At 47.2% G+C, this 26,292-nt stretch overlaps 1 protein-coding gene across 2 annotated transcripts in view; it reads right to left on the bottom strand.

Moving 5' to 3' along the window:
• Positions 1-26,292, bottom strand: part of RIMBP2 (RIMS binding protein 2) — an 88,588-nt gene that overhangs the window by 24,340 nt on the left and 37,956 nt on the right. The window contains exons 7-16 of one of the 2 annotated variants that reach the window (XM_056859884.1): positions 24,579-24,730; positions 19,787-19,863; positions 16,499-16,608; positions 13,937-14,749; positions 10,898-11,049; positions 8,432-8,893; positions 7,418-7,567; positions 6,343-6,501; positions 4,305-5,030; positions 2,231-2,348 (exon numbers count right to left, since the gene is read on the bottom strand). In XM_056859884.1, the coding sequence (XP_056715862.1) occupies positions 2,231-2,348; positions 4,305-5,030; positions 6,343-6,501; positions 7,418-7,567; positions 8,432-8,893; positions 10,898-11,049; positions 13,937-14,749; positions 16,499-16,608; positions 19,787-19,863; positions 24,579-24,730 (2,919 nt within the window). Of the gene's footprint in view, positions 1-2,225; positions 2,349-4,304; positions 5,031-6,342; positions 6,502-7,417; positions 7,568-8,431; positions 8,894-10,897; positions 11,050-13,936; positions 14,750-16,498; positions 16,609-19,786; positions 19,864-24,578; positions 24,731-26,292 lie in introns of those variants that run through there. The other variant, XM_056859883.1, reaches the window with a different exon arrangement.

The following is a 26,292-nucleotide window of genomic DNA, read 5'->3' as shown; positions in this document are numbered from 1 at the left end:
GGGCACCACCACAAATCCGCTGCCACAGGAGGTGGAGCCAAGAACAAAATGCCAGGGCATGTGGTGACGTATAACTCGAATAGTACCTCTTCGTCGTTTCAGGCAGAAGCTCTTTTTAACAGGTTGCCTTTGTATCTGCACAGCCCATCAGAAGCCCTGCTGGCAAAAGTACCACCTGGCCCCGCCCACTTTCCAAAAGCACCCGGCGGGCACCAGGACAGTGGTCTGTAGGGACCATGTTGAGGGCCCTTGGCTTAAAGCCTTCCCGTTTGACTGTATGCCACCGTCTCTTGCCAAGTTGTTTTCCAACCTGCGGGGGGCTGCTTGAGGAAAGGGGACAAGTAAAGAAGCGTGACTGTGTATGCCCAATCCTTAAACAACTTGGCTAATTTTCAACCAACTTATTGCCCATTTTATATTTTAAGCCTTAGCTATCTACCATGGAAAATGAGAGAAAATCTGATGTGAAAACTCTGACTAGTGGGACATAAGAACATAAGAAAGGCCCTGCTGGATCAGACCAAGGTCCATCAAGTCTAGCAGTCTGTCCACACAGTGGCCAACCAGGTGCCTCTAGGAAGCCCACAAACAAGACGGCTGCAGTAGCATTGTCCTGCCTATGTTCCAAAGCACCTAATAGAATAGGCATGCTCCTCTGATCCTGAGAAAGTGGCCCTTCCCGCCCAATGGAACCAAACTGCTGCAATGGCCATTTGCAAATAGCTCTTTCGTGACACAGACAGCTAGAGAATTATCCTGTATGGGCCAGTGCGGGAGAGACTTCCCAGCTCTGCCCCTCTAGTGGCAAACTCTTCATACTGAAAGGGGAGTGTGGCGCAGACTCAGCCCACTGTTCCTCTTGGCCGTTCTTCTCGCCCTACCCAGAATAAGAGCCAATTCAAACATTCAGAAGAGACATGTGAGTACAGTCTCCAAGGGGCTGCACCACTCCAGAGTACAAGTGTGGTATGGAGCTTGCATGTTTCAATATTTCCACATATATATTTTTAAAATCTCCCTGTTGGGTTGTTACAGAAGGAGAGATGCTCCTGGAGCATCTTCTGTCCCTTCTCTGGAATGCTCACGACATCCAGACTAGTAGTGCTTTGAAGGGGTACAGCAGTGGTTCCCAAAGGGGGCAGTACCCCCCTGGGGAGCAGTGAGATTACCTAGGGGGGCACTAAGAGGCAAGGGGTCAGTAGGGGGGTGCTAAAGGTGGGTCCCTTCAACTGTGTTGTTGGATAGGGTAGGGGGCGCTGGGGTTGAGTTTGTGGAACCAAGGGGGTGGTGGCCAGAAAAGTTTGGGAACTAGTGGGGTACAGGAAGCAATACAAAAAATGTTTGGGGTTTTTTTTTTGTCACAAGTGGCACAAGCCCTGTGACTCATATGCTGGTCTGAGTTCCTGCTCCAGCACTGCAGTTGATAAGTAGGGTTGCCAGCTCCATGTTGGGAAATATCTGGAGCTTTTGGGGGGCGCAGCCTGAAGAGGGTGGGGTTTGGGGAGGGGAAGAGCTTCAGCGGGGTATAATGCCATGGAGTCCCTCTTCCAAAGCAGCCATTTTTCTCCAGGTGGACTGATCTCTGTCACTTGGAGAACAGTTGTCATCCCACGAGATCGCCAGCCACTACCTGGAGGCTGGCAACCCTATATGATCAGATTCCTGCATTTTTTTTCTATCCGAGTCTCCATAAAATCAAGCAGAAATTGTTTCATTCCACCTTATCGAAAGGAAGTCGAAGGGCTTTCTTCTGGTAACTTTCCCCAGGTTTTACCATGTTGATAATTGCACACATTTTATATGGAAGACATATACAGCCCAGCATAACAACTTGAGACAATCTTACCAGATGTTTGTATAATTGGTAATATATTATACAACCTACATACATGCCTGGTCTGATATATATTGTCTGTATATGTATATATATCTGTAAGTGTGTGTATGTTTTATATGGGTTTCAATTGACCAATGAGGAAGGCCAAACAGGCCGAAACGTGTCTGGCATGTGGTTATAGACATCAACCTTAGGAAATGCAATTGTGCTGTTTTAACGATTTTTAAAAAAAAAAATTATCTTGACATAGCGCTTTAAATAAATTATATTTTCATTATCTATATATTCTATTTATGCCACTCAACCGTGGGTACCCAACTTTCCCCCACCACCACCCCTACACCCATCGTTGTGGTTCCCAGCAACATAAAAGTACCAATCCGGCCAACTAACCAATAGAAGGGACCGTCATCGGTCGAGGCCTTTGTGGTCCTGAGCCGCCATGAGGGATCCTTCGTCCCGGGTGCTCCGACCTGTCTGGTCGTCCAGAGGATGACGGGTTACCTAAAAGCTGAACAGCCAACAAGCGGGCAAAAGGGGAGGGGAGAGAAGAAAGACACGTTGGAAAGTTACACAGCTGCCCGTGTTTTGGAAAGGTTGGGGAGGGGGCAGGGGAGTGCGGAATCAACAGAAAATCATCAATCATTGTCAAAAGCGGAAGGTCGAAAGGCAACTAAACTTGGTTTTTAACTGAAAGGTTAGCTGAAAACAGGAGAGATGCCGGCTAAACCTGGAAAAGGAAACCAAAAAGAATTTTAAAAAAAGAACGTGGACTAGCCCGATGTGGTACGTACGGTGCAAACAACAGTCACACATTGGAACGGAAAAAAAAAGTTCAGACATTCTTTTGCCTTTGTCGTTGCCACTAAACACGCCGCTGGTCCCTCGGGTCCCTCCTTGAAGAGGAAGCATGCCTTCCCAAGAGCTGCAAAGAGCGGATTCGCCTGCGTAGCCTGGGCTCACTTATTTCTCACTTATTTCTCTCCACCTGTGTTGCTGCTCGAGGGCTCGCCATCCGTCTCCTGCCATTTCTTCCCCCTACGCTTGGGTCTGTGGCCGCCTACGGGCATTTTCGTTAAGACTCGTGGGAAAAGATCTCAAGGCCGTCTTTCGTTCCCCCCCCCCCCAGGACTGCACAGCTGGTGCGCTCGGCTCACTAGTTTGCTGGAAATGCCGCTGTGTTATAAGGCTCGTTGTGGGAACTGGTTTTATAACAGCCGAGATTAAATGAAAAACTCGGCACTAATTTTCCATGCATGGTCTTTTTTTTTAGAGAGAGAGAGAGAGAGAAAAAGAGAGCAGAAAGACTCGAAAGGAGGATAAATGGCTGGCCTAGAGAATGCAGAAGCTGAATCTGTTATCATCAAGGAAGATGGAATATTTCAGAAGCTTCAATTCCCTGAAATAGTTCAGATTTGAAAGGCGAATAAACTAATATATTGGGAACCAGGGAAATTCTGAAAGTGAACACGAAGGCCATGTAAAACGTAGCTGACCCTCTTGTGGATTCAAGAGGAAACAGCTCTAGTTGTCCCTGGGATGGAGATTTGAGGGCAGGGGAGGAATTCTCCTGCATTCAGAGATGCAGTTTGCAACTTCAAAGGCAAGAAGAGATGGGGGGGGGGTTTGTTTAAAAAAAAGAAAGAGAGCAAAGAAGAAGGCGAAGAAGTAGAGGCAAAAAGGTGGACAATAGAAACACAATGAATCTTGTGACTCCAAAACCCTAGGTCACTGTCACAACAGGACAGGAAAGGAGAGAGGAGTTTTCACTTGGTACTTGCCCAGAGGTAAGGACTGAAGAGAAAGAGAATTCTTCCTTGAAAATCTGGGAGCAAGGGAAGCAAAAACAATATGACAAGATGGAATTTTTAAAGCAGACTTTAAACAAACAAACCAAAAAAAGAGGTGAAACAGGGAAGAGTCTTTAAAAAAAAATTCCCCGAGTTACAAATAAAATCTTACAGTTAGATTCTAATGAGCGCATTCCAAAAAAAAAAACAAAAAAACAAAAAAAACCAACCCTCAAATTCCCTCCCCCACATGCCAATGTTAGGGAAATGGTAGTTCAGCTAACCCTTAATTAAAATTTAGTTTCAGTTGTCCTTTTATTAAAAAAAGAAAAGAAAAAAAAGCCACTTTTGGTAAAAAAAAAATTTAATCTGCAGGGAAAAAATGATTCTTGTAAAGCAAATTAACCCCGTTTTTGTATGGCACAAAATTAAAACAAGCAGATAAACCAAAAGCAGAAGTAATAAGAAGCCTGTGAAGCAACATAGATTAATTTTTTAAAAAATTAAGTGTGTGGGAAAGAACAAGGAAAGAAAATGAAAAAAATAGCCAACAGGTTCCAAGGATGGTCTTTTAAGAAAAGAAACAAAGAAATGAAAGAAGGATAAAAAGGAAGAAAGAAAAAGAGATTGATTTGGCAAGCAGATGTTTAGAAGGAAGTTTTTTAACTTCAACACACCAGGGGGTCTTCAGGGTCCCTGTAGGATGACTTTGCAAGTGGTATAGAAGATGCCCTAACGTCACTCGTTTTAAAGTGGTTCCTCCAGTCTCCCTGATAATCCTCCTCGCGAGTCCAATCATTTGGTCTATGAGGCCTCTGAGGTTCGTACTTCCTCTCATAACCCAACTTGCCCTCTTCGCTTCGGGGTTCGAAAAAGGCCGGGATGGGGTCTCCAAAGTCTTCTTCGACGCTGCTCTGCCTGGTCAGCGTCCTCCGGCGCGCGAGGAGAGGCCGTGGGGTTTTTCTGCACGAGCATCTCCCGCTGTCAGCGCAACAGCCGGGCGCGACGCCGGCAGAGGCGGCCTTGTAAGTGTTTCGGAAGCTAAATCGGGATTCTTCCTCCTCGCTGCCGCAATCCAGGCCGCTGTCTGGGCTTCTCGTCGAAAGCCGGCTGTGTCTGTAGCCCCTCTCCTCCGAGTCCTCCAGAATCCTTTGCTTTGCCGGGTGCCAGAAGTTGTGCTGCGGGTCTTGATTGTAGGCCCTGAAGGATCTACTCTGTCTAGCTATGGCGCTTCGCATTTTGTGGGCCATCCCTAAACCCTGCTTGTGCAAAAGTTCAGAATAATCGCTGTCCTCTTCCGCTACTTCAGGGATACTGAAAAGTTTTTTACTGTGTTGGATCTGCTGGGCAAAATCGGGCTGTTCCAAAACAGCTGCTTCAGTGGTCCTATTCCTATAGCATTCCTTTAAGAGTGTGTGATTCCAAAGAAACAAAAAGAACAGGCGAGAGGGAACAACCAGTGTGTGATTAAATAAAAAAGATAAATAAAAAGAGGAAAGGGGAAAGGAAAGGGGAAAAAAATAAAGACAGAATTAGTTTTAGAGCAATGGCGAACAGAAAGCATGCAGCTTTTACTCAGTGAGGAAGGATGTCATGCTTTGAATGGGAATCTGTGAAAATAAAAGACATGGTTAGGAAGCTGCTCAGTGCTGAACGCAGTGCAAGGGTGTCGCTACAGTGGGTTGACAGATTGACGCTCGATCAAGAACCGAACCAAACCCATGCTTTGAAAGCAAAGTGGTGGTGGTGGTGGGGAAAGGCCACACAGGAAGTCTCTCCAAGCAAAGGGGCACTTGACATTTGTCCAATGCTTAACACCCCTACTCCCTCCTGTCTGCTTAACACCAATCAGGAACCTCCTCAGAAGAAGAAAGAGAAGCCACCAGCGTGTCATTATTGCAAGATCCCTCGCCATTCAGACTCCTTCAGACTCCTTTTCTATTGACAGGAAAAGTGGGCAGGCGATGCCCACGTTTCACGGGGCGTTGCCCTCTTACTGTTTAGCGCTGAACTCCCCAAACATTGATCCCAATTTGGAAGACATCCTATGGATCGTCCAGATCTCCACTGAGACTCTTTGTTCACAACAAAACTGTCTCTCGGCGCCTACCAGAACGGTACCAAAAAGCAGACAGATTCAGCACCTTGGAGAGTTCCCATTTTTTTGGGCTCCCTTCTTATAAAGAACACCTACCTTTTCTGTCTCGACATTCAGTTTAGAGCTGATGTAATATCATCTCTGTTTTGTGTTTGGGTTGCTTTCTTGTTGTTTTTGTTTGTTTGTTTGTTTTGCTTTGCAATACCAGAAGAAACTGCTGCATGATGCATGGAAGGGGGTGGAGGGGTGGGCCTTCTAGCCAAACAGTTCCTCCAACTCTATGATTCTGTGAATCTGTTGGATGGTACAAGAAGTTAATCTGTGGGCAAAAGGCCTGTGATGAGTAGAAACAATGGGAAGAAACTGTAAAAAACTGCCGAGCATCCAGAACCCAGAATTTCACAGAGCTCCTGGGCTTTTGGGGGGAAGATTGAGTTGTTTGTTCCCACTTATTTTTATTTAAAAAAAAAAACACCAAAATATATAAGTCCTTGAAATGTTTATCTCAGTCTGAAAGATGCTGCCAGTCTGTGATAGATTCGAACACGGTAGGGTTGCGCCGGTTCAAAACTATTGAACCCATCCTTCCGCAACCGTCCCCCAGTTACTTTTTTTACCTTTAGCGTGTTGTGCGACGTCACACTAACTCTTCTCCTCCCGCCATCCTCCAGCTGCATCTCCGAGTACAGCTCTTCCTCGTCTTCTTCCATGATGTCGGATAGGTCGGAGCCCCGGCTGCTTTCAGTGTGATACTCCTCCCCGTGGCAATAGTGGGGCTATTGTGGGAGGGGGAGAGAGAAAGATGGGGGTGGGAAGCACAACTAATTTTAAAAATTAATTCAAGGAACACCTGAAAAGTTGATTGGGGAGCTGTGGAAGTTTTCAGAAGCCTCATTACTATCAGGGCTGAAGTATTTTTACAAAACCCAGGACCCTCTAGTACAGGGGTGTCAAACATAAGGCCTGGGGCCCAGATCCAGCCCCTTGAGAGCTCTTATCTGGCCCATGAGACAGCCACCTCTCTCAGAGTCCTGAGGGGTCAATGATCAAAGACTGCTAAAGAAAATAATGTAAGAGTGTTGTTTTAAGCAAAAATAAAGTTAAAAATAATATCATTAATTGGCTTTACCTGTGTCTTCTATAAAGTTTTCATCTCCAGTAAAGGTAAAGGTCCCCTGTGCAAGCACCGGGTCATTCCTGACCCATGGGGTGACGCCACATCCCGACGCTTACTAGGCAGACTTTGTTTTACGGGGTGGTTTGCCAGTGCCTTCCCCAGTCATCTTCCCTTTACCCCCAGCAAGCTGAGTACTCATTTGACCGACCTTGGAAGGATGGAAGGCTGAGTCAACCTCGAGATGGCTACCTGAAACCGACTTCCGTCGGGATTGAACTCAGGTCGTGAGCAGAGCTTGGACTGCAGTACTGCAGCTTACCACTCTGCGCCACGGGGCTCTTCTTTTGTCTCCAGTTCCTAGCATTAAATTGTAAGGTTCACATGGCCTGGCCCAACCAAGTGACATTTATGGCATATCCAGCCCTCATAACAAGTGAGTTCGACACCCCTGCTTTGGTATGTGGTACAAACTCCTGACAGTCTTCTATTTGGTTTTCAGAAACGAGTGAATTTTCTGCGCATGGTGAAACCTTCCCAGGGTTCTCTTTGCATGCTTAAAATCTGGCGGCGGTTACCTGCTTTCCAAGTTCTGAGCCTTTTAAGAAATCATCGACTGAAGCCCCTTTCCTCTTGACGCGCGGTGAATCGTAGCCATCTTCTTCTTCGTCCGAGTTTGCGTAATGCATCGCGTTGCTCCTGTCGCTGAACACGTTCCTCCTCTCCAGCTGCAGAATTGAAAGCAGAACACTGTGAGAGGAACCTCTCTCTAGGCACAGGGCAGGCAACTGGATTTGAGGATGTTGGGTTGGATCCAACCAGCTTTTCTGCTGGTAAAGAGGAGGGTCCCCTTTCAGTGACAAAAAAGCTATGCCGGGGGGGTCATGGGGATCCCTGGTTAGTTCTTGGAGACCACCAAGGAATACCAGGGTCGCTATGCAGAGGACGGCACTGGCAAACCAACTCTGTTGGTCTCTTGCCTTGAAAACCCTACTTGGTTGCTATAAGTCAGCTGCAACTTGACGGCAGTTGACACACACACACAATATCTACCAAATAACTACGTAATCATGATTGAAGCTGAGAAACAGATGCTCCTTTAAAATAACAAAAAGGGAAGGAGAAACATTTAGAAGAACAGCATGCTTGAGAAGCTAAAATGACTAAACTGAGGCTGTATTACTTTGGTCACATCATGAGAAGGCAAGAGTCACTGGAAAAGACAATCATGCTAGGAAAAGTAGAAGGCAGCAGGAAAAGAGAAAGACCCAACAAGAGATGGACTGACTCGATAAAGGAAGCCATGGCCCTCAATTTGCAAGACCTGAGCAAGGCTTTTAAGGAGAGAACGTTTTGGAGGACAATTGATTCATAGGGTCACCATGAGTCGGAAGCAACTTGACGGCACTTAACATACAAACATGTTTGAGAAGCCTCCATAGTGCCGGGAAAAGTCGTCGTGCTGCTCTTGAAGGCACGGCAGGGCACCATGAGCGGAGTGCGCATGTGGGATAGACAACCAACAAGGGATACATGTGCATGAGATCTATTTTGCTGCCAGCCCTCTTGTAAGAAAGAGCAACTCTACTCACCCTGTTGCTCTCGGCGACCCGCTGAGCTGCTTCCCTGGCCATGGCCTTTGCGACGGTGCTGGGGACGGGCGCACCTTGCGGCTGGGGGAGTATCCGGTTTGGAGAAGGAGACCTCCTCCCCTGGAGTGGGCCGTGGAAATTGGGAGGCTCCAAGGTGTGTCCGTGGATGGGAGATGCCACACGGGTGTGCTCCCATGATTCATCCCTTTTTCCGTGCGGACACAGACGCTCGTCTTTGGTATCTGGGAGGCCGGCACTTGATAATGGCTTAGATTTGGGAGCGGGCCGCGGGTGAGGGGTCGGAGGCACCAGTAGTTCAGGTGGGATGGCAGCGCTCAACGAGTCCACGGATTCTCCTTGGACCGAAAGCGTCCGGACGACAACTTCCTTGGCTTCCAGGTTCCGGAGTCTTGCTAGCTCCACAACGTTGTTCTCTGCCATGGGAAATATTATTTCTGCCACCTAAACACACATGTGTACACAGAAACTATTCAGAAGGGGACAAGTTCTTCAGGTACACAAAACGGAGAATGTCGCAGAAGGGGAAGGAAGGGAGTGGCCTCAAAGTCCCACAGAACACCTGCACCCCCAATAGATAATGAGCATAGGTTTGCCATTGCCAGCTAGTAGCAGGCACCCCCTCGCCCCCACCTCTATTGCCTGCCCTTGATGATTTCAGGAGGGGGAGAAGAACTGCCGGGAAAATGGCATGGATGGTGACGCTCTAGGAATTTCCCGTAGTCACTATGGTCTTTACCATAATGGGGGGAAATAGGAAGGAAATAGTGTTTATGATGATGCTCTCGTAATTTCCCCTAGTCTCTTTACCACAGTGAAAATTCTTAGAGCATCGTCCGGAAGTGATGTCACATCCTCCTGAAACTCCACCCTGCCCAAGCATCTCCCCACCAAAAGAAACCTCCCTGCATTTGCCAGCGCAGGGCTGGGAACCCTAGATGGGCATTAAATCTTGTACAAAAATGAAGACTTGTGATAGCAAGGGGGGATGTAGAGAGAAAATAAATAAAACAAAGTGCATTTTTATGAGCTTCTACACAAGTTCTTGCAAAAAAAGGTGAGTTTTTTCCCCGAGCAGTGAGTTTCCCCCCTCAGTGCTTGCATAGAAAGCCTGCAAAAAAAAAGGGGGGGATTTGCCTGACATTCTACTGGAATGTTTGTCTCCAATCTGACCTTTATGGGGGGGGGGAATGTCTCAAGCTTGACAGGGAAGTCTGGACCACTTATTTTAATTTCAAACAGAAATTCTACCCCAGCTCTTATCTGAAGTGCTTAGACTCTGCCATTTTATTCTGTTCAAATGTCTCCACAGCGATGCCATACCTGTGGGCAGAGTGTTTGCATGGAAAACCCCAGCGATGCAAATAAAACAAAATAAAAAAATAACCCAGGTGGAGGCAGAATTTTTGTGGAGTTAATATATAAGATTACTCTGGAGCTTAAAATGCATCCTGGCACAGTGCAACTCCAGTGAAATGATATAAATTGGCAGGATCAAGCAATCAAAGTTTTTCACCGACTGCTTTGTCTCAGGCTGCCTTTAAACACTCCTTTATACAGACGAGCTCCCTGCATGCAGAAAACTAGCATGCAAGGGAAAAAGCTAGTTTTCTGTGTATTTGAGGTGTGTGTTTTGTGTGGGAGGGCATCTGCTTGGCATGCAGAAGGTCCCAGGTTCAATCCTCGGCATCTCCAGTTAAAGGGACTAGGCAAGTCGGTGATGTGAAAGACCTCTGCCTGAGACCCTCAAGAGCCACTGCAGTAGACAATACTGACTTTGATGGACCGAGGGTCTGATTCAGTATAAGACAGCTTCATGAGTTCATATGTTCATGTGAGTAGAGGTCACAGGGTGTGTGTGTGTGGGGGAGGAAGCAGTTGTGAATTTCCTGCATTGTGCAGGGGGTTGGACTAGATGACCCTGGCGGTCCCTTCCAACTTTATGTTTCTATGATTCTATTCAGGATGGCTAAATGGAACCTCCATGTTCAGAGGCAGTAATTCTCTGAATACCTGTGCTGGGGGGGAACACAGGGAGCTTTGGTTTCTGTGCCCTACTTTGTAGGACTTCTGGGGGCAACTGGTTGGCCACTGTGTGAAATGGGATGCTGAACTAGACGATAGTTTTAGGTGGGTAGTCATTTTGGTCTGGGGTAGAGGGGCAAGATTCAAGTCCAGTAGCACCTTAAAGGCCAACAAGATTTCCACGGTATAAGCATTAGAGGGTCAAAACTCTCTTCGTCAGATACGAATCAGATGAATCATTGCTCTGATCCCAACACAACTGTCCTTAAAAACAATTCAGGGCTTAGAGTAACTCTACGAGAAAACTACGGAGAGCTCAGAATTTGGGTATGTCCCAGATTACTTAAGAGAATGGCACAGGGTTGTCAACCCCAAATGTAGATACATTGATCCCCTCATTGACTAAAATAAAATCCTACCTACCCTTTGACCTTTTGCATAAACACCATAACCAGTAACGTTGGCTCCATTGGAGGTCCCTGTGGCTGTAAGAGTCGGCGGCTTCCAAGAAACCAATATAGTGCCTGGCGTCAGCCCGACCTGAATTCTAACGTCTTGAGGGGGAGCCGGAGGACCTAGAATGAGAAACAAACTTCAGTTAAAAGTTGGTGCCTTCCATACACCCTGTCAATGGAACCCCCTGCCAATAAGATGAAGATTGCAGTGGAAACAAGGGCTTTCTTTGCAGTAGCCCCAAGATTGTAGGACAAGCCTTCTGCGGAGTCATCCCTTCTTTCGTTGTTGGTGGAAAGTGCTAGAGAGTTGCAGATGACTTTTTGGTGACCCCGTAGGGTTTTCAAGGCAAGAGACGGACAGAGGTGGGTTTGCCATTGCCTGCCTCTGCGTAGCAACCCTGGATTTCCTCGGTGGTCTCCCATCCAATTACTAACCAGGGCTGATTGTTCAGCTGCCAAGATCAGACTAGCCTCTCATTAATGTTTTTTACTTTAATTTCTTTTATAAAACTTTACTTATGTTTGAAAACTTTCTGGTCACTCTTCTTATTGAATCATTATTTTATTATTCAGTGCTATGCCAATTTAATTTTAAATAACATCAAATACTCAAATGCTTTTTCAAGCCTGTCTTTCTAGGGTAATTACTTTGGGGATTAAAAGAAGAGTTTGGCTTGAATTCCCAGTATGATTTTCCTGGAAATTTATATTTATAACTTGGGTTGTGCAAACAAAAATTCCCCCCCGTAAATTTCAGGTTCGGGTTTATTGGGACTAATTTTTTTTTGTAAACCCGGAATAAGCTGAACACCCATACTGGTAAATATCGGTATTCAGCTTATTTCCGGCTTTACCAAAAAATTCAGGCCCATTATAGTCTTTGGGGATTTTTTACAAAGCTCCTGTGAGGGCATTTTTGGAGGTAGGGTCCCCATATATACCTATTTATCTATTCACACAAATGCAAAACATGCCACATTTGTTTGATAGTGACCTTTTTCCTGCTACGGGTATTACATTAATTTATCCATTTTAGCCTACAATTCTTCCATGGGGCCCCAAGTGGCACAGATAAGATTCCCACAACGTTCCCAGTACAGGCACTGACTAGACAAGACCAGCTTACTTTCATCAAAGCTGCTAGATCATGTGCCTTTCACCACCATTTCCCAAGCCAAGGGGGAAACGCGGACCCATGCCAAAACCTTGATTCTATGCAGCAGAAATAACTGAGCGGGGAAAAAATCTCCCCGTTTGAAGGGCCTGAAAACCTGTTATCACGAGAGCACGCTTGCCACCTCTCTAATTAAAACTGATTTGCTATAAATAGCACCGTGCTGGATGGAAACCTGACCTCAAAATATCTGTTCCATTACTGAGGCCTATGTATAATTCATGAGCTCGGTCATGTGTTCGGCGACATCCTAGTTAAATCGAACAAGCTAAAAACGCTTGTGGGGAGAAAGGGTCGCCCTTTCCAGAACGCCCCTTTGCCCTCCTCTCAACAATCCATTCCTCTCAGCCTCCTGACAGCTTCCCGTTTCCATTGCCAGACAGATTTAACCAGTTAAGAGTGAGGCGGGAAAAGAAGCATTTTGGAGCTGATGGCATGCATGTTTCTAGTTGACCAATAGATGTCAGGGATGATGCTCATTTTACCCTTAGGAAGGAAGGGAGGCAATTTTCCAGGGCTATGCTCTTAGCTTCCGTTTGACAAGGGATGCCCCATAAGCAGAAGCAGCCTTGCCGTCAAGCATGGTGGACAATATCCGTCTGCGTTTATACTGCACAGGGTAAATAAACTTGCACTCTGGGCTGCGTACACTGTGCATCTTGATCAATTGGCTGGTTGACACCTGCAGAATCCAAGCCTTCCTCACTGCCGGAGGATAATGTGATGGCCGCAGGCATAGTGTTAAAAGGGGATCAGACAGATTAACGGAGGAGAGGTCTATCAGTGGCTCTCATAAGAACATAAGAAAAGCCCTGCTGGATCAGACCCAGGCCCATCAAGTCCAGCAGTCTGTTCACACAGTGGCCAAGCAGGTGCCTTGAGGAAGCCCACAAAGCCGGGCTCAGGGAGGCTCACACAAGTACAAATTGCACAACAAAACACAGTAGAATCAATAAAACCATGATTAAAACCTGCCCCATAAATCAATAAACAGAAAGCTACATCATATATCAAATGGCGCACTTAATTTGCGACATATCCGCCACAGTTGGGCCTGCCATGTTCCAACCCCCATACGATAATAAATCAGAGAGGGGGGGTAGGGCAGGGTAGGGAGGCCAGTATGTCATGGAAAAAGAAACTGTCGATGATACAATTATATTTTAAGTGTCCTCTATATTTAAAGAATGGTTGTGATACCCAGAACTGAAAGGCCCAGGCCCTAAATAAAAGTTAATACCCTTAAGGTTTCATTAGGCTCAAACGTGCCTAGCTAAAGGCCTGATGGAGGCATAATTTAGATGTGTCCAGTGTTCACAGCTTTGGTCGGGAATAACAGATAACAGGAACAGCTGGAAGATCGCAACAAGCGCAGGTTGGCCTTGAAAACTGACCAAGAGTTACTCAGTGACGTAAAGATGGTCAAAACACACCTCTTGTTTCAAAGTGGTCCTTCTCCAAGGATGGCCGCGCAATCGCAGTGGGAGTTTAATTATATAAGACAAGTAGGTTGTACACACGCTTGAGTAATAACGAGTAGATGTGCCAATTAGTAACGTGCTTTCCAAATACGTATAACAGAAGGAGGAAATGAGTCTCTATACATTGTTTGTGATTGGGAGTGATGGAATGCTTCTCTCTTCAACAGCCCCGTGAGCTGAGGGGGGGGGCACCTTATTTGTGTGCACAGAAATAAACTTTTATTCCTTTTACCCCCTTAATGTGTGGTTATTGGCTCAACAGCACCAGGGTCAAACCTTTTTAATGGTAACAGTTGCTTGTCTCCCAGTTAAACACTCATCGATATAACAGTAGTAAAAGCAAAACCCCAACCTGCGGGCAATGTTGAGAATTCGACAAAGGCTTCTTTTTTTTCACGCTGCTCCAGGGGAAGTTGCCAGGGCATTTGGTGAGGCTTGGCCAATAACTTCACCTTGTAGGGCATGTTGGGCTTCAGGTTAAAAAACTGGTACTTGTATCGGGCAGCCTTGACGATGTCAAACTCTTCCTCGTTGAGGAAGATCACGTGGCTGTAATTGCTATTGGTTGGGAGCCAGGAGAGCTCAGCGGACATCTGGGTTATGTTGTCCACTTTCAGGTGGGAGGGGGCCACAATGACGTCCTTCCCAACCAACAACGTGCACTGCAGGTCGTCAGAGTTGCCCCGGCTCGTTATGCTTTGAACCGATATCCGATACGTGCAAGTTGCAATGTTAAGTTTTTCTACGAGAGCTTTAGTTCTGCTCCCTAAGGATACGCTCATCCGTATCTCTTTGTCTACCAGGACGTTGTAGCTATGAATGGTTCCCCATCCGGGTGGCACAACTGGGGGCTCCCAGCCCACAATAACACTTTTGGCTAGTTGTTTGATAAGGGTAATTTTTCTAGGATAAGGCACAAAGTCTTCTCCGATATCATCAATGTTCACATCCAGAGTCCCGGCACTGTTATTGACGATGCTGGATTCTAAGTGGCTCGGCGGGTTGATCTCCAGAAGACCATCTCCTTCCGACGTGTGACCAGTGTGGTTGATGTAGTTCTGGTCCTGTTCGCTGCCCAACCCACTCGACAAACGGGATTCGTTGTCTTGAACAAAATCCACAAAGTTGGAAGGGACCAGACCTCTCTGTCCATCCAGAAGTTCACCTAGTGGGAAAGGATATCGGATGAGTGGGAGGTTGTACCAGTGGTCAAAGCCGAACCATAATCTACAACACCAAAAAAAAAAAAAAATGTTGGATTTTCATCTAACCAATGAACAGGGAGAAATGTAATCAATGTTACACTAATGTCCCTATAGTCATCTAGGGCAGAGTTTCCCAGCCTGTGGGTCGGGACCTAAAAGTAAGTTGCGAAGTCTCTGAAAGTGGGTCACAGTCCAGCCCTCCCTAAATGGGTCGCAGGCCACCCCTGCCTTTTCCATTGCTCTTTTTTGCATCTTGAAAACCAAAATCCGACCCTGGAAACAGTGTCTTCCATACATCAGTTGGTATTTTTTTTTCATCACTCCATAAATATGTTGATCAAGTAAACCATGTCCTGATGGTCACTAGAGTGACTAAGGTCATTTATGCATGGGAGTTTTACCTGAGGTTCATTGCTCGCTGGACCCACACTTTCCTGTTGAGAATCTCTGCACCAGCAGTCTCCAAGCTCAAATTAAGTCCCCGCCCCTTGAAATGTGGCTTTGTAATTGGTTTACTTGTAGTGCTTACTGTGAGAGAAAGCCCCCCCAACCCAATTGCCACATAAAAAAGCATTTTAAAAACAACAACATAAAAAACAGAGCAAGCTGAAAGGGGTGGGGGGAAATCCAAACCTCGGTTTTAAAAAGCTTTTCTTCTGCTCAGAAAGGGCTCCAAGGAAGCAGGAAGTATTTCAATCCTCGCCTCTGGACATGCTGCTTTGTAACTGACTGTGAGCGAAACTAAGCTTGCGTGCCCCGCACTTTGCCTTGTGCGTGGGGATTTCACCCGGGCTTTGCTCAGGGGAGATGGAAGAGTCGGGTTAACAGAGGAATGGGAAGACCCGGACATTGCGAGGGCTGGCAGCGAGGTCATCTCTAATGGACGGAAAACTCATGCATAACTCCAAGGAACAACCGAGACAGACCGGGGGGCAAACGTGAGTGAAAGTACCCATGCATAAACGACCAAAGAATCTCAGAGGATATTAGAGGGAGTAATGGAGAAGGAGAGGGTGGTCAAAGGCTGGAATGTAATGGAATTCATATGCAAAGGCTGTGTATGTTGGAATGCTACTTGCTTTAGGTTGTGTGATGCTTGTTGGTTTCTTTAAAAACATCTATTTAGCCACTGTAGATAATGGAATGTTGAACTAGATGGGTGCCAAGGTCATAGTTTGCCTAGGGTGCAATAGAAACCTGGGCCAGCCCTGGATGGGTCACCATACCAAGTAAATTTGGACTTGTGGATCACCAGGCCGAAAAGGTTGGAAACTGCTGACCCAGGGCCTCAGACCACTGCAGAACACAGAAAAGGGGGCAGCCAAAGTCAAACCCCTTACTTTTATACCCAGAGAACAGAGGCCCAAAGGCCACAGAAAGAAGCAGCTTTACTAGAGTTAGAGGAAATAAATTGCCAAAATCTGCTAACATGGAGAGGAGGTGGCAAGATCATGACAGAGAGAAGGGGAAACAAACTTGCCATGCTAACCACAGCCCGGATAACCTACGAGAACCAATTGCCATGCTAGTTTTCTAGTAGCATGGAGTTTTAAAAGTTAACATTCAAGGTTAAAATCCACCACCTGCAGCCTGGAGTTCATTTTGCCAACTCCAGACTCCACTGTCTCCTTCTGGGCTGCATTTGCAAACTGGGCTTTTAAGTTCTAACTGGCCGAAAAGAGGCAAACAAAAAGCAACGCCAGGCAAACCTTCGTAGAAGCCGTCTTCATCCATGTCTCCATAGACATAGAGGTATTTTCCTGCTGTGAGGGGGAGTTCCGCTTCTGGGTTTTCATTTGGTCCGTCGAACGGATTGTAGCTGCAGCGAAACACAGAGGGTGACTTTTCTTCGTCCTCGTTCAGGAATTTAAATTCATCCCTGTCAAGGTTCCTGATCGGCAGGGAGGGAAGAGATAGAGGAGCCAAGGTTTCTGCTTCCTCCTGCTCATCCACTCGCTCCGACATACCCATGCATACACTCACATCCTGATTTTTCCCTGTGGACCTAGCAAGTCACATTCATAGAATGATAGAGTTGGAAGGGACCACCAGGGTCATCTAGTCCAACCCTCTGCACAATGCAGAAAATTCACAACCACCTCCCCCCACACACACACCCAGTGGCCCCTACTCTATGCCCAGAAGATAGGGTTGCCAGGTTTCTCTTTGCTACCGGCGGGAGGTTCTTGGGGTGGAGCCTGAGGAGGATGGGGTTTGGGGAGGGGAGGGACTTCAATGGCATAGAGTCCAATTGCCAAACTGGCCATTTTCTCCAGGGGAGCTGATCTCTATCGGCTGGAGATCAGCTGTAATAGCAGGAGATCTCCAGCTAGTACCTGGAGGTTGGCAACCCTACCAGAAGATAGGGGGAAACCCTCCATGATCCCTGACCAATTTGGCCTGGAGGAAAATTGCTCCCCGACCCCAAAGTGGTGATTGGCATTGCTCTGGGCATGTAAGAAAGGGCCACGAGAGTTAAACACTGACTCAACCCTTCCTGCCCTCCCTCTCATGATCTGCCTAAGTTAGCACCCTCAACGAGTTCCTCTTTTCTTCAGCCACAAGAGGGCGCTAGCAATCTCCTCAATCCCTGCGTCTCTCAGCCATTATTAGATATCTTTTCCCCTTAAGCAGCTCTGTATCAATCATTTCCTACAGCACCTCACAAGGGGGAGGTGGGAACTTACTGGGGGGGGGGGGAGTGCACGATAGTTGACCCTGTGCAATGATGCCACTTCCAGCATTACCTGGAAGCACTGTGGGCAACGCTCTAGCGTGTGTCCAAAACGCTGTAGAGTGTTGCCCTGGTACAATGCATGCCGCCATTTCTGGGTACTGCTGGAAATTGTGTGATTGTGCAGGGGATGATCACCGTCCAGCTGAATGGCAGCGGGCAGTACAGGCGGGCAGGGAGAGCCCTCCCACCACAAATGGGCATATGGTAAGTCCACCTCTCAGCTATGATGCTCACTGGCTGGCCAAGCGCCAGGCGCAATCCCTCTGCCTAACCTGCCCAGAAGGGTTTTTGTATGAATATGGGCCATATATGCTGCTCAGAGTTTGTTAGAGGAGGGTGGAGGCTATGAGTGTGAGAAATACGCAAATGACTCTCTGACCCTTTGCTAGCCCTCAACCAGGCATGCAATTCCGGATGGGTGGCACCTTTTCAAATGACTGCAGAGTACCAGACAGCGGCAACCGAGCCCACAGAGGGTATGAACATGCAGAGCTACCTTCTACCAAGCCAGAACACATCTGAGAGCCAGCGTGGTGTAGGGGTTAAGAGCGGCGGATTCTAATCTAGTGAACCGGGTTGGTTTCCCCACTCCTACACATGAAGCCAGCTGGGTGACCTTGGGCTAGTCACAGTTCTCTCCGAACTTTCTCAGCCCCACTTACCTCACAGGGCGTCTGTTGCGGGGAGAGGAAGGGAAGGTGATTGTAAGTCGGTTTGAGACTCTTTTGGAAGAGAAAATTGGATATAAAAACCAACTGTTCTTCTTCTTCATCTAGCCTTGCATTGTCTACTCTGAGAGGCTGTGGGTCTTTTGTCCACTTGCTGAGATGGTTTCGGGTGAGATATATCAGGGGCTGACTGGGGTCTTCCTCCATGTAATGCTCTACCCCTGATCCATGGCTTCCTCCCCCCTGAACCAAGGGGAGACTAAGCATAAGAACATAAGAACACAAATGGATCAGACCAATGGTCCATCTAGTCCACCATGGATGGATCAGACCAGTGGTCCATCTAGTCCACCATGAATGGATCAGACCAGTGGTCCATCTAGTCCACCATCCTGCTTCGCACAGCAGTCAAACCAGTTGCCCTAGAGGACTAACAAACAGGGCACGGAGGCCACAGCATTCCCCTCATGCTGCCTGCCTACATGTGTGTCTGTTAAGTGCCGTCAAGTCGCTTCCTATGAATCAACGGCCTCCAAAATGTCCTATCGTTAACAGCCTTGCTCAGGTCTTGCAAACTGAGGGCCGTGGCTTCCTTTATAGCCAATCCATCTCATGTTGGGTCTTCCTCTTTCCCTGCTGCCTTCCACTTTTCCTAGCATGATTGTCTTTTCCAGTGACTCCAGTTGTCTTCTCATAATGTGACCAAATTAAGATAGCCTCAGTTTAGTCACTTTAGCTTCTAGGGTCAGTTCAGGCTTGATTTGATCTAGAACCCACTTATTTGTTTTTGTTGCTTTGGCGGTCCACGGTATCTGTAACACTCTCTTCCAACATCACGCTTCAAAGGAATCTATGTTCTTCCTGTCCGCTTTCTTCACTATCCAGCTTTCACACCCATATATAGTAATAGGGAATACACATGAAGCTGCCTTCTACTGAATCAGATCCTTAGTCCATCAAAGTCAGTATTGTCTACTCAGACCAACAGTGGCTCTCCAGGGTCTCAGGAAGGGGTCTTTCACATGCACACAATGCATACTTAAACTGTGGAACTCCCTGCCCCAGGACGTGGTGATGGCTGCCAACTTGGAAGGCTTTAAGAGGGGAGTGGGCATGTTCATGGAGGAGAGAAGTATTCATGGCTACTAGTCAAAATGGATACTAGTCATGATGCATACCTATTCTCTCCAGGATCAGAGGGGCATGCCTATTATATTGGGTGCTGTGGAACACAGGCAGGACAATGCTGCTGCAGTCTTGTTTGTGGGCTTCCTAGAGGCCCCTGGTTGGCCACTGTGTGAACAGACTGCTGGACTTGATGGACCTTGGTCTGATCCAACATGGCCTTTCTTATGTTCTTATGTTCTTGACTTGATCCAGTTTAGCCAGTATCTGGCTCAACCTCTTTTTTCACCTCTTAGACCTTGCTTGAGTACATTATTTCCAGTGACTTAGCAGAAGCCAAGCTTGTCGTTGATGCCAGCTAACAATATTAGAGAAGTTTTTACAGCTGGGAATCTGCTTCCTGCTTCCTCCACACATAGTAAAGGAACGGTGCAAAAAACAAAATGTACTTTGAAGGCTGGCGTTACCTATAGCGGGCGATGCAAAGATGGACTTTTCCCGTGTATCTCTGCTTTGAGGTATTGGAATTCCGTTCATTATCCATCTGCAGTAAGAAGAAAATATTTGGGATAAGTTTTCTGTTCTCCGTGTACACTTGGCTATATCATTCAGCACTAGAGGGACGCCTGTCTTAATTTCAGAGAGCAGAACACAGTGAAACAGTTAGGTTCGAGTCCAGTAGCATCTTAGAGACCAAGAGTTTCAGGGTATAAGCTTTCAAGAGTCACAGCTCCCTTTGTCAGACACATGAACACATGAAGCTGCCTTATACTGAATCAGACCCTTGGTCCATCAAAGTCAGTGTTGTCTACTCAGACTGGCAGCGGCTCTCCACGGGCTCCGGCAGGGGTCTTTCATATCACCTACTTGCCCCTAGTCCCTTTAACTGGAGATGCTGGGGATTGAACCTGGGATCTTCTGCATGCCAAGCAGGTGCTCTACCACTGAGCCACGGCCCCTCCCTTCACAAAGTGAAGCTCAACATGAGAAATAAAACATAGATCTCTCTCTCTTTCTCTCTTTTAACCCTAGACAAGTAGGGTTGCTAACAGCCCTGGAAAAATGTTTGGTCCCTTTAATAGAGGCTTAACGGGATGTTGTTTGCCCAGTGATGAAAAATGTCAGGTGCCCATTTCTGTGCATGATGTCTCTATTAAAGGGACAGGACGTTTTTCTCCTGGCCAGATGGCAACCCTACAAGCGGGCAAACTCTTTATTTGGGGGGGGTATTGTTTCTGGCCACTCATTCTCTATTGACCTGCCTCTCCATAAAAACACAAATCATTGGGCTGTTGCTTTCTTTCCACACACACACCGCTGGAAGCCTGTGGAGGAAAAACGAAAGGCATGGCCCTTCCCTCCGCTCCTCCAGCACACAATACAGAACTCATACCACAGCTTTTAGCTTCAGTAGCTATTTCCCACCCCCCACCCTGCCCTGCTATCAATCTCCTAGATGGTAAATGGATGTTGTCATTGTGGAATGAGACCCCATATGCAATTCCAGAAATTGCCCCGTCGCGTGACTCTATGTTAGTTTGACTTTTCAAAGCCTGATTTCTCCCAGAGCATTTAACGTAATATAATATAACTTTTGGCCACCCTGACCTGGATGGCCCAGTCTAGCCTGATCTCATCAGATCTCAGAAGCTAAGCAGGGTCAGCCCTGGTTAGTATTTGGATGGGAGACCACCAAGGAAGTCCAGGGTTGCTATACAGAGGAAGGCCAGGCAAATCACCTCTGTTAGTCTCTTGCCTTGAAAACCCCATAAGGGGTCGCCATGAGTCGGGTGCGACTTGATGGCACTTTACACACACACACAACTTTCAGCCCTCTTAGACGGTGGGTGTGCTACCGTCAAAAATGTCTGGAGCCAAATCTCCATGTGTGGCATGCATCCACCCCTTAATTACCAACACAAAAGCAAACAATGAGCAGTCGACTTGAAAAGGGCTCTGTAGTTACGATAGGGTTGCCAATCTCCAGGTACTAGCTGGAGATCTCCTGCCATTACAATTGATCTCCAGCCGATAGAATTCAGTTCGCCTGGAGAAAATGGCCACTCTGGCAACTGGATTCTATGGCATTGAAGTCCCTCCCCTCCCTAAACCCCACCCTCCTCAGGCTCCACCCCAAAAACCTCCCACCGGTGGTGAAGAGGGACCTGGCAACCCTAGGTCACAAGAAAAGAGGAGGGGAAAGGTCTGAGGGAAGAAAATCGTAACCTGAGGCTGCAACTTAGGGTTGCCAGCTTCAGGTTGGGAAATACCTGGGGATTTGGGGGGTGGAGCCCAAAGAGGATGGGGTTTGGAGAGGGGAGGGACTTCAATGACACAAGGTCCAAAAGTGGCCGTTTTCTCCAGACGAACTGATCTCTGTCGCCTGGAGATCAGATGTAATAGCGGGAGATCTCCAGCCACCACCTGGAGGTTGGCAACCCTGATGCAACTATATGTCATGGTCTCAATACAGTGATGTTGGCAGGACAGCACCACTGCTTCCTGAGGGGTACTTTCTAACCACGCTGCTCAGGCTTTGTCAAACGCGTTGTTTTTTTCCTTCCTTTTCTTTTTCAAGCTCTCATAAACATGAGAAAAAGAAAAAAAGGAGAAACCATATCACAACAACAATTACAATTACAATAGAAGAAGAAGAAGAAGAAGAAGAAGAACTGGTTTTTATACGCCAACTTTCTCTACCACTTAAGGGAGACTCAAACCGGCTTACAATCACCTTCTCTTCCCCTCCCCACAACAGACACCCTGTGAAGTAGGTGGGGCTGAGAGAGCTCTAAGAACTGTAACTTGCCCAAAGTCACCCAGCTGGCTTCCTGTGGAGGAGTGGGGAAACAAATCCAGTTCACCAGATTAGTGTCCACCGCTCATGTGGAGGAGTGGGGAATCAAACCCGGCTCTCCAGATCAGAGTCCACCGCTCTAAACCACCGCTCTTAACCACCACACCACGCTGGCTCTCCCATCCAAGTGCTAACAGGGCTGGCCCTGCTTTGCTTCTGACAGCTGATGAGATCAGGCTAGGCTGGGCCATCTAGGTCAAGGCACCTGGTAGATGGCCTAATGAAAAGAGCAGCTAATCCATTCCATGCTGGCTCCCTGGAAGTAGAGCTGGAAGCAGAATTAACAGGTTCTACACAGCTCTTAAATTCCCTATTAAAATCCAGCAATGCTTGTTCCCATGGCTAACAAGGCCAAAAGTCTTGCTACCAAACAGTAATAGGAAGACGACCGCTTGCCAAGTTAATTCAATTGTATTTTAATAAGCACACTTCCACTGTAATGCACCCGTGAAATGAAAATTTGTATTTCCCATGCCTGCCCTTCAGTGCAACAGTGGGGTTCTCTCTCCCATAACTCGCTGCTAAACTCAAACCTTTCTCTCTCTGCTCCCTCTTCATTTTTTCCCAGTGACTCTTTGTTATTCTCCATCAGTAAAATTAAAAGCTCCAGTCAAGACAGACTTCCTAAATGAGGACCAGCGTGGTGTAGTGGTTAAGAGCGGCAGACTCTAATCTGAAGAACCAGGTTTCATTTCCCACTCTTCCACATGAAGCCTGTTGGTAGGGTTGCCAACCTCCAGGTAGTAGCTGGAGATCTCCCGCTTTTACAAGTGATCTCAAGCTGATAGAGATCAGTTCACCTGGAGAAAATGGCAGCTTTGGCAATTGGACTCTATGGCATTGAAGTCCCTCCCCTCTCCAAACCCCACCCTCTTGTGGGCTACTCACAGTTCTCTCAGAACTCTCTCAGCCTCACCTACCTCACAAGGGGCCTGTTGTGTGTTGGGGGGAAGGGAAGGTGAGCTGCTTTGTAAGCCGCCTTGAAACTCCTTTCAGTAGAGAAAAGTGGGGAAGAAGGAAGAAGAAGAAGAAGAAGAAGAAGAAGAAGAAGAAGAGGTGGTGGTGGTGGAGGAGGAGGAGTCAAAGCTCCCTTTGATAGACACATGAAGCTGCCTTATCCTGAATCAGACCCTTAGTCCATCAAAGTCAGTATTATCTACTCACACCGGCAGCGGCTCTCCAGGGTCTCAGGCAGGGGTCTTTCACATCACCTACTTGCCTGTTCCCTTTAACAGGAGATGCTGGGGATTGAACCTTGGACCTTCTGCATGCCAAGCAGATGCTCTACCACTGAGCCACAGCCCATCTTCGCAGAGGAAACTGAGGTAGGAAGGGCTGGAAAACCCACCGTTCTAGTTAAAGGCCGAAGTCCTTTCCTCCTTCTCCTACATATCAAAATCCTGTGCTAAAAATGGTGCCTCAACACAGTGAAAAAGTTTTTTTGTTTGTTTTAATAGCCACGCTTTATCGCAGTGTGATTAAACTCACCAAATAAAGCCAGTTCAGGCTCTTGAAGTATAATGGGGGAAGGGATGCAGGTAATGATGATGTGCTACCCATCAATGTGTCTTTTCAGTGTTTACATGGTAGGGTCTGGGGCCACCATAGCCATCTGGTGGTCACTGGTCCGAAGATATTGGCACATATCCAACCATCTACAGGTTTTGTGGAATGGGAATTTCCTGCTTCCTCTTCCTGCCGCAGCCCCCCCAAGCCTCCTCCTGCCTGGCATGTTATTCCCAGGAGCCACTAGACCACCCAGAACAGCACAGGGGTCGTCACACGCAATGTTAAATTGTGGAACTCCCTGCCCCGGGATGTGGTGATGGCTGCCAACTTGGAAGGCTTTAAGAGGGGAGTGAACAGGTTCATGGAGGAGAGGGCTATCCGGGGCTACTAGTCCAAATGGATACTAGTCATGACGCATACCTATGCTCTCCAGGATCAGATGAGCATGCCTATTATATTAGCTGCCGTGGAACATGGGCAGGATGGTGCTGCTGCAGTCGTCTTGCTTGTGGGCTTCCTAGAGGCCCCTGGTTGGCCACTGGGTGAACAGACTGCTGGACTTGATGGACTTTGGTCTGATCCAGCATGGCCTTACTTATGTTCTTATAGGGGTCACCATGGGAATCTGCAGGGAAAATTGGTGGAAATTACTGTCCCACAAGTGGAAATGTCATGCTGCTGGAGGAACATCATGGTTGGATATGCGCCAGTACAAGTACACAGCCTGGTTTTCTCTTGTTATTTCAGCGCACCTTCCCTACAGGCTCATGCACACCTCACGATATCCACGCAATCAGATTTTTTGTTGTTGTTTAAAAAAAAATAAACAAGTTGCCTCATTTGAGCTGAGGAAGACGGAAGACCCAAGCTTGTCCAACTCATTTCCAACTCACGTCTGATTCAAATCTGCATCTTGGGCTGCCAGATCGCGACCGGGAGAGGAAAGCTGGCTTGACGGACAATTGCTCTGGTTTGTCGCCGGATAGCTGCAAGGGTCGTATAAACTCTGAGATCACACAATGGCCTCCCGAGGAGCTTTCATGACCTGGGAAGGAAAGGAAAGGAAGAGAGCATCACGGGACACGCCTCAAGTTTTGCTTTCTTGGGGATTTTTGGTTCTTCCAGAAGGGCAGCCATGCAGCAAAACAAACCAGAAGTCCAGTGGCAGCTGAAAGACTAGCAACATTTATTTCAGCATGAGTTTTCATGAGCAGCTCACTTCTTCAGATACAATGGAAAGAAAGAAAATCATCTCCCCATATTTGGTGCTGCCTTCCTTTCCCTTTGTTTTTTAGCTCTCTCTAAAGCTGGCTATGATGAAGGAATGTGGGAATAGATAGAATCACAGGGTTGGAAGAGCCCTTACATAAAGCCATCTAATCTGACCCTTGCTCAGGGAAGGAAATTCAAAGTTAAACCATCGCCAACAGAGGCCTTCTAGCCTCTGCTTGAAGATCTCCAGCAAGGGAGAGTTCACCATCTCACTAGGTAATTGGTTCCCTAGGTGAGCTGATCCCACTGCTAGGAAGTTTCTTCTGTGGTTGCAGCCCAATTTACTGTTCTGTGATTTAAGTCAATGAAGTTTGGTCTTGCACTTTGGAGCAACAGAGTACCAGTCCTTCAGGAATTTGAAGAGTGCAAATTGAAGAGTAAAACTTAGGCAGATGAACTTGGGCAGATCATGAGAGGGAGGGCAGGAAGAGTTACGTCAGCGTTTGGCTCTCGTGGTTCTTCCTTGCATGCTTAGGGTAATGCCAATAGCCACTTTGGGGTCAGGAAGCAATTTTCCTCTGGGCCAGATTGGTCAGTGATCCTGGAGGGTTTTCATTGATATCTTCTGGGCATGGAGTAGGGGTCATAGGGGTGTGTGTGGGGAGGGAGGTAGTTGTGAATTTTCTGCATTGTGCAGGGGGTTAGACTAGATGACCCTTCCAATTCTATGATTCTATGATTCTAAAAAAGACATTAAGCTTGTCTTCATAGATAAGGCTAAAAGAAAAAGGAGAAGAGTTGGTTTTTATATACAGATTTTATCTGCCATTTAAGGGAGAAGCAAACCGGCTTACAATAACTTTCCCTTCCTCTCCCCACAGCAGACACCCTGTGAGGTAGGTGGGGCTGAGAGAGTGACTGGCCCAAGGTCACCCAGCTGGCTTCATGTGGAGGAGTGGGGAAACCAACCCGGTTCACCAGATTAGCCTCCACCACTCATGTGGAGGAGCGGGGAATCAAACCCGGCTCCACCGCTCCAAACCACTGCTCTCAACCAGTACACCACACTGGCTAGGAATGCTTCCCTATACATCAAGTATATCTCACATTCTAGGGTGGCCTTGGTGTTTCTAGAATTGTAATAATTTTCAATGGCCTTAATACACATGCACAGACATTCCTCCTCCTACGCCGGAAACTAGCAACAATACTACAAAAAGTGAAAGTATTCCTGCAGAGAGTCAATGGGCGAAAACTCACGGTCGCTTTATCCTCCTTTAATCCCTGTTTTAGCCAGGATCGAATGCACATTAGGCGAAACGCATGTGTTTGATCCTGGCTGAATCCTGGCTGAAACAGGGATTAAAGGAGGATAAAGCAACCATGCGTTTGGCG

Source organism: Euleptes europaea, chromosome 13, assembly GCF_029931775.1.
Source record: "Euleptes europaea isolate rEulEur1 chromosome 13, rEulEur1.hap1, whole genome shotgun sequence".
Taxonomy (NCBI): domain Eukaryota; kingdom Metazoa; phylum Chordata; class Lepidosauria; order Squamata; family Sphaerodactylidae; genus Euleptes; species Euleptes europaea.
This window is presented reverse-complemented; position numbering and strand designations above follow the sequence as displayed.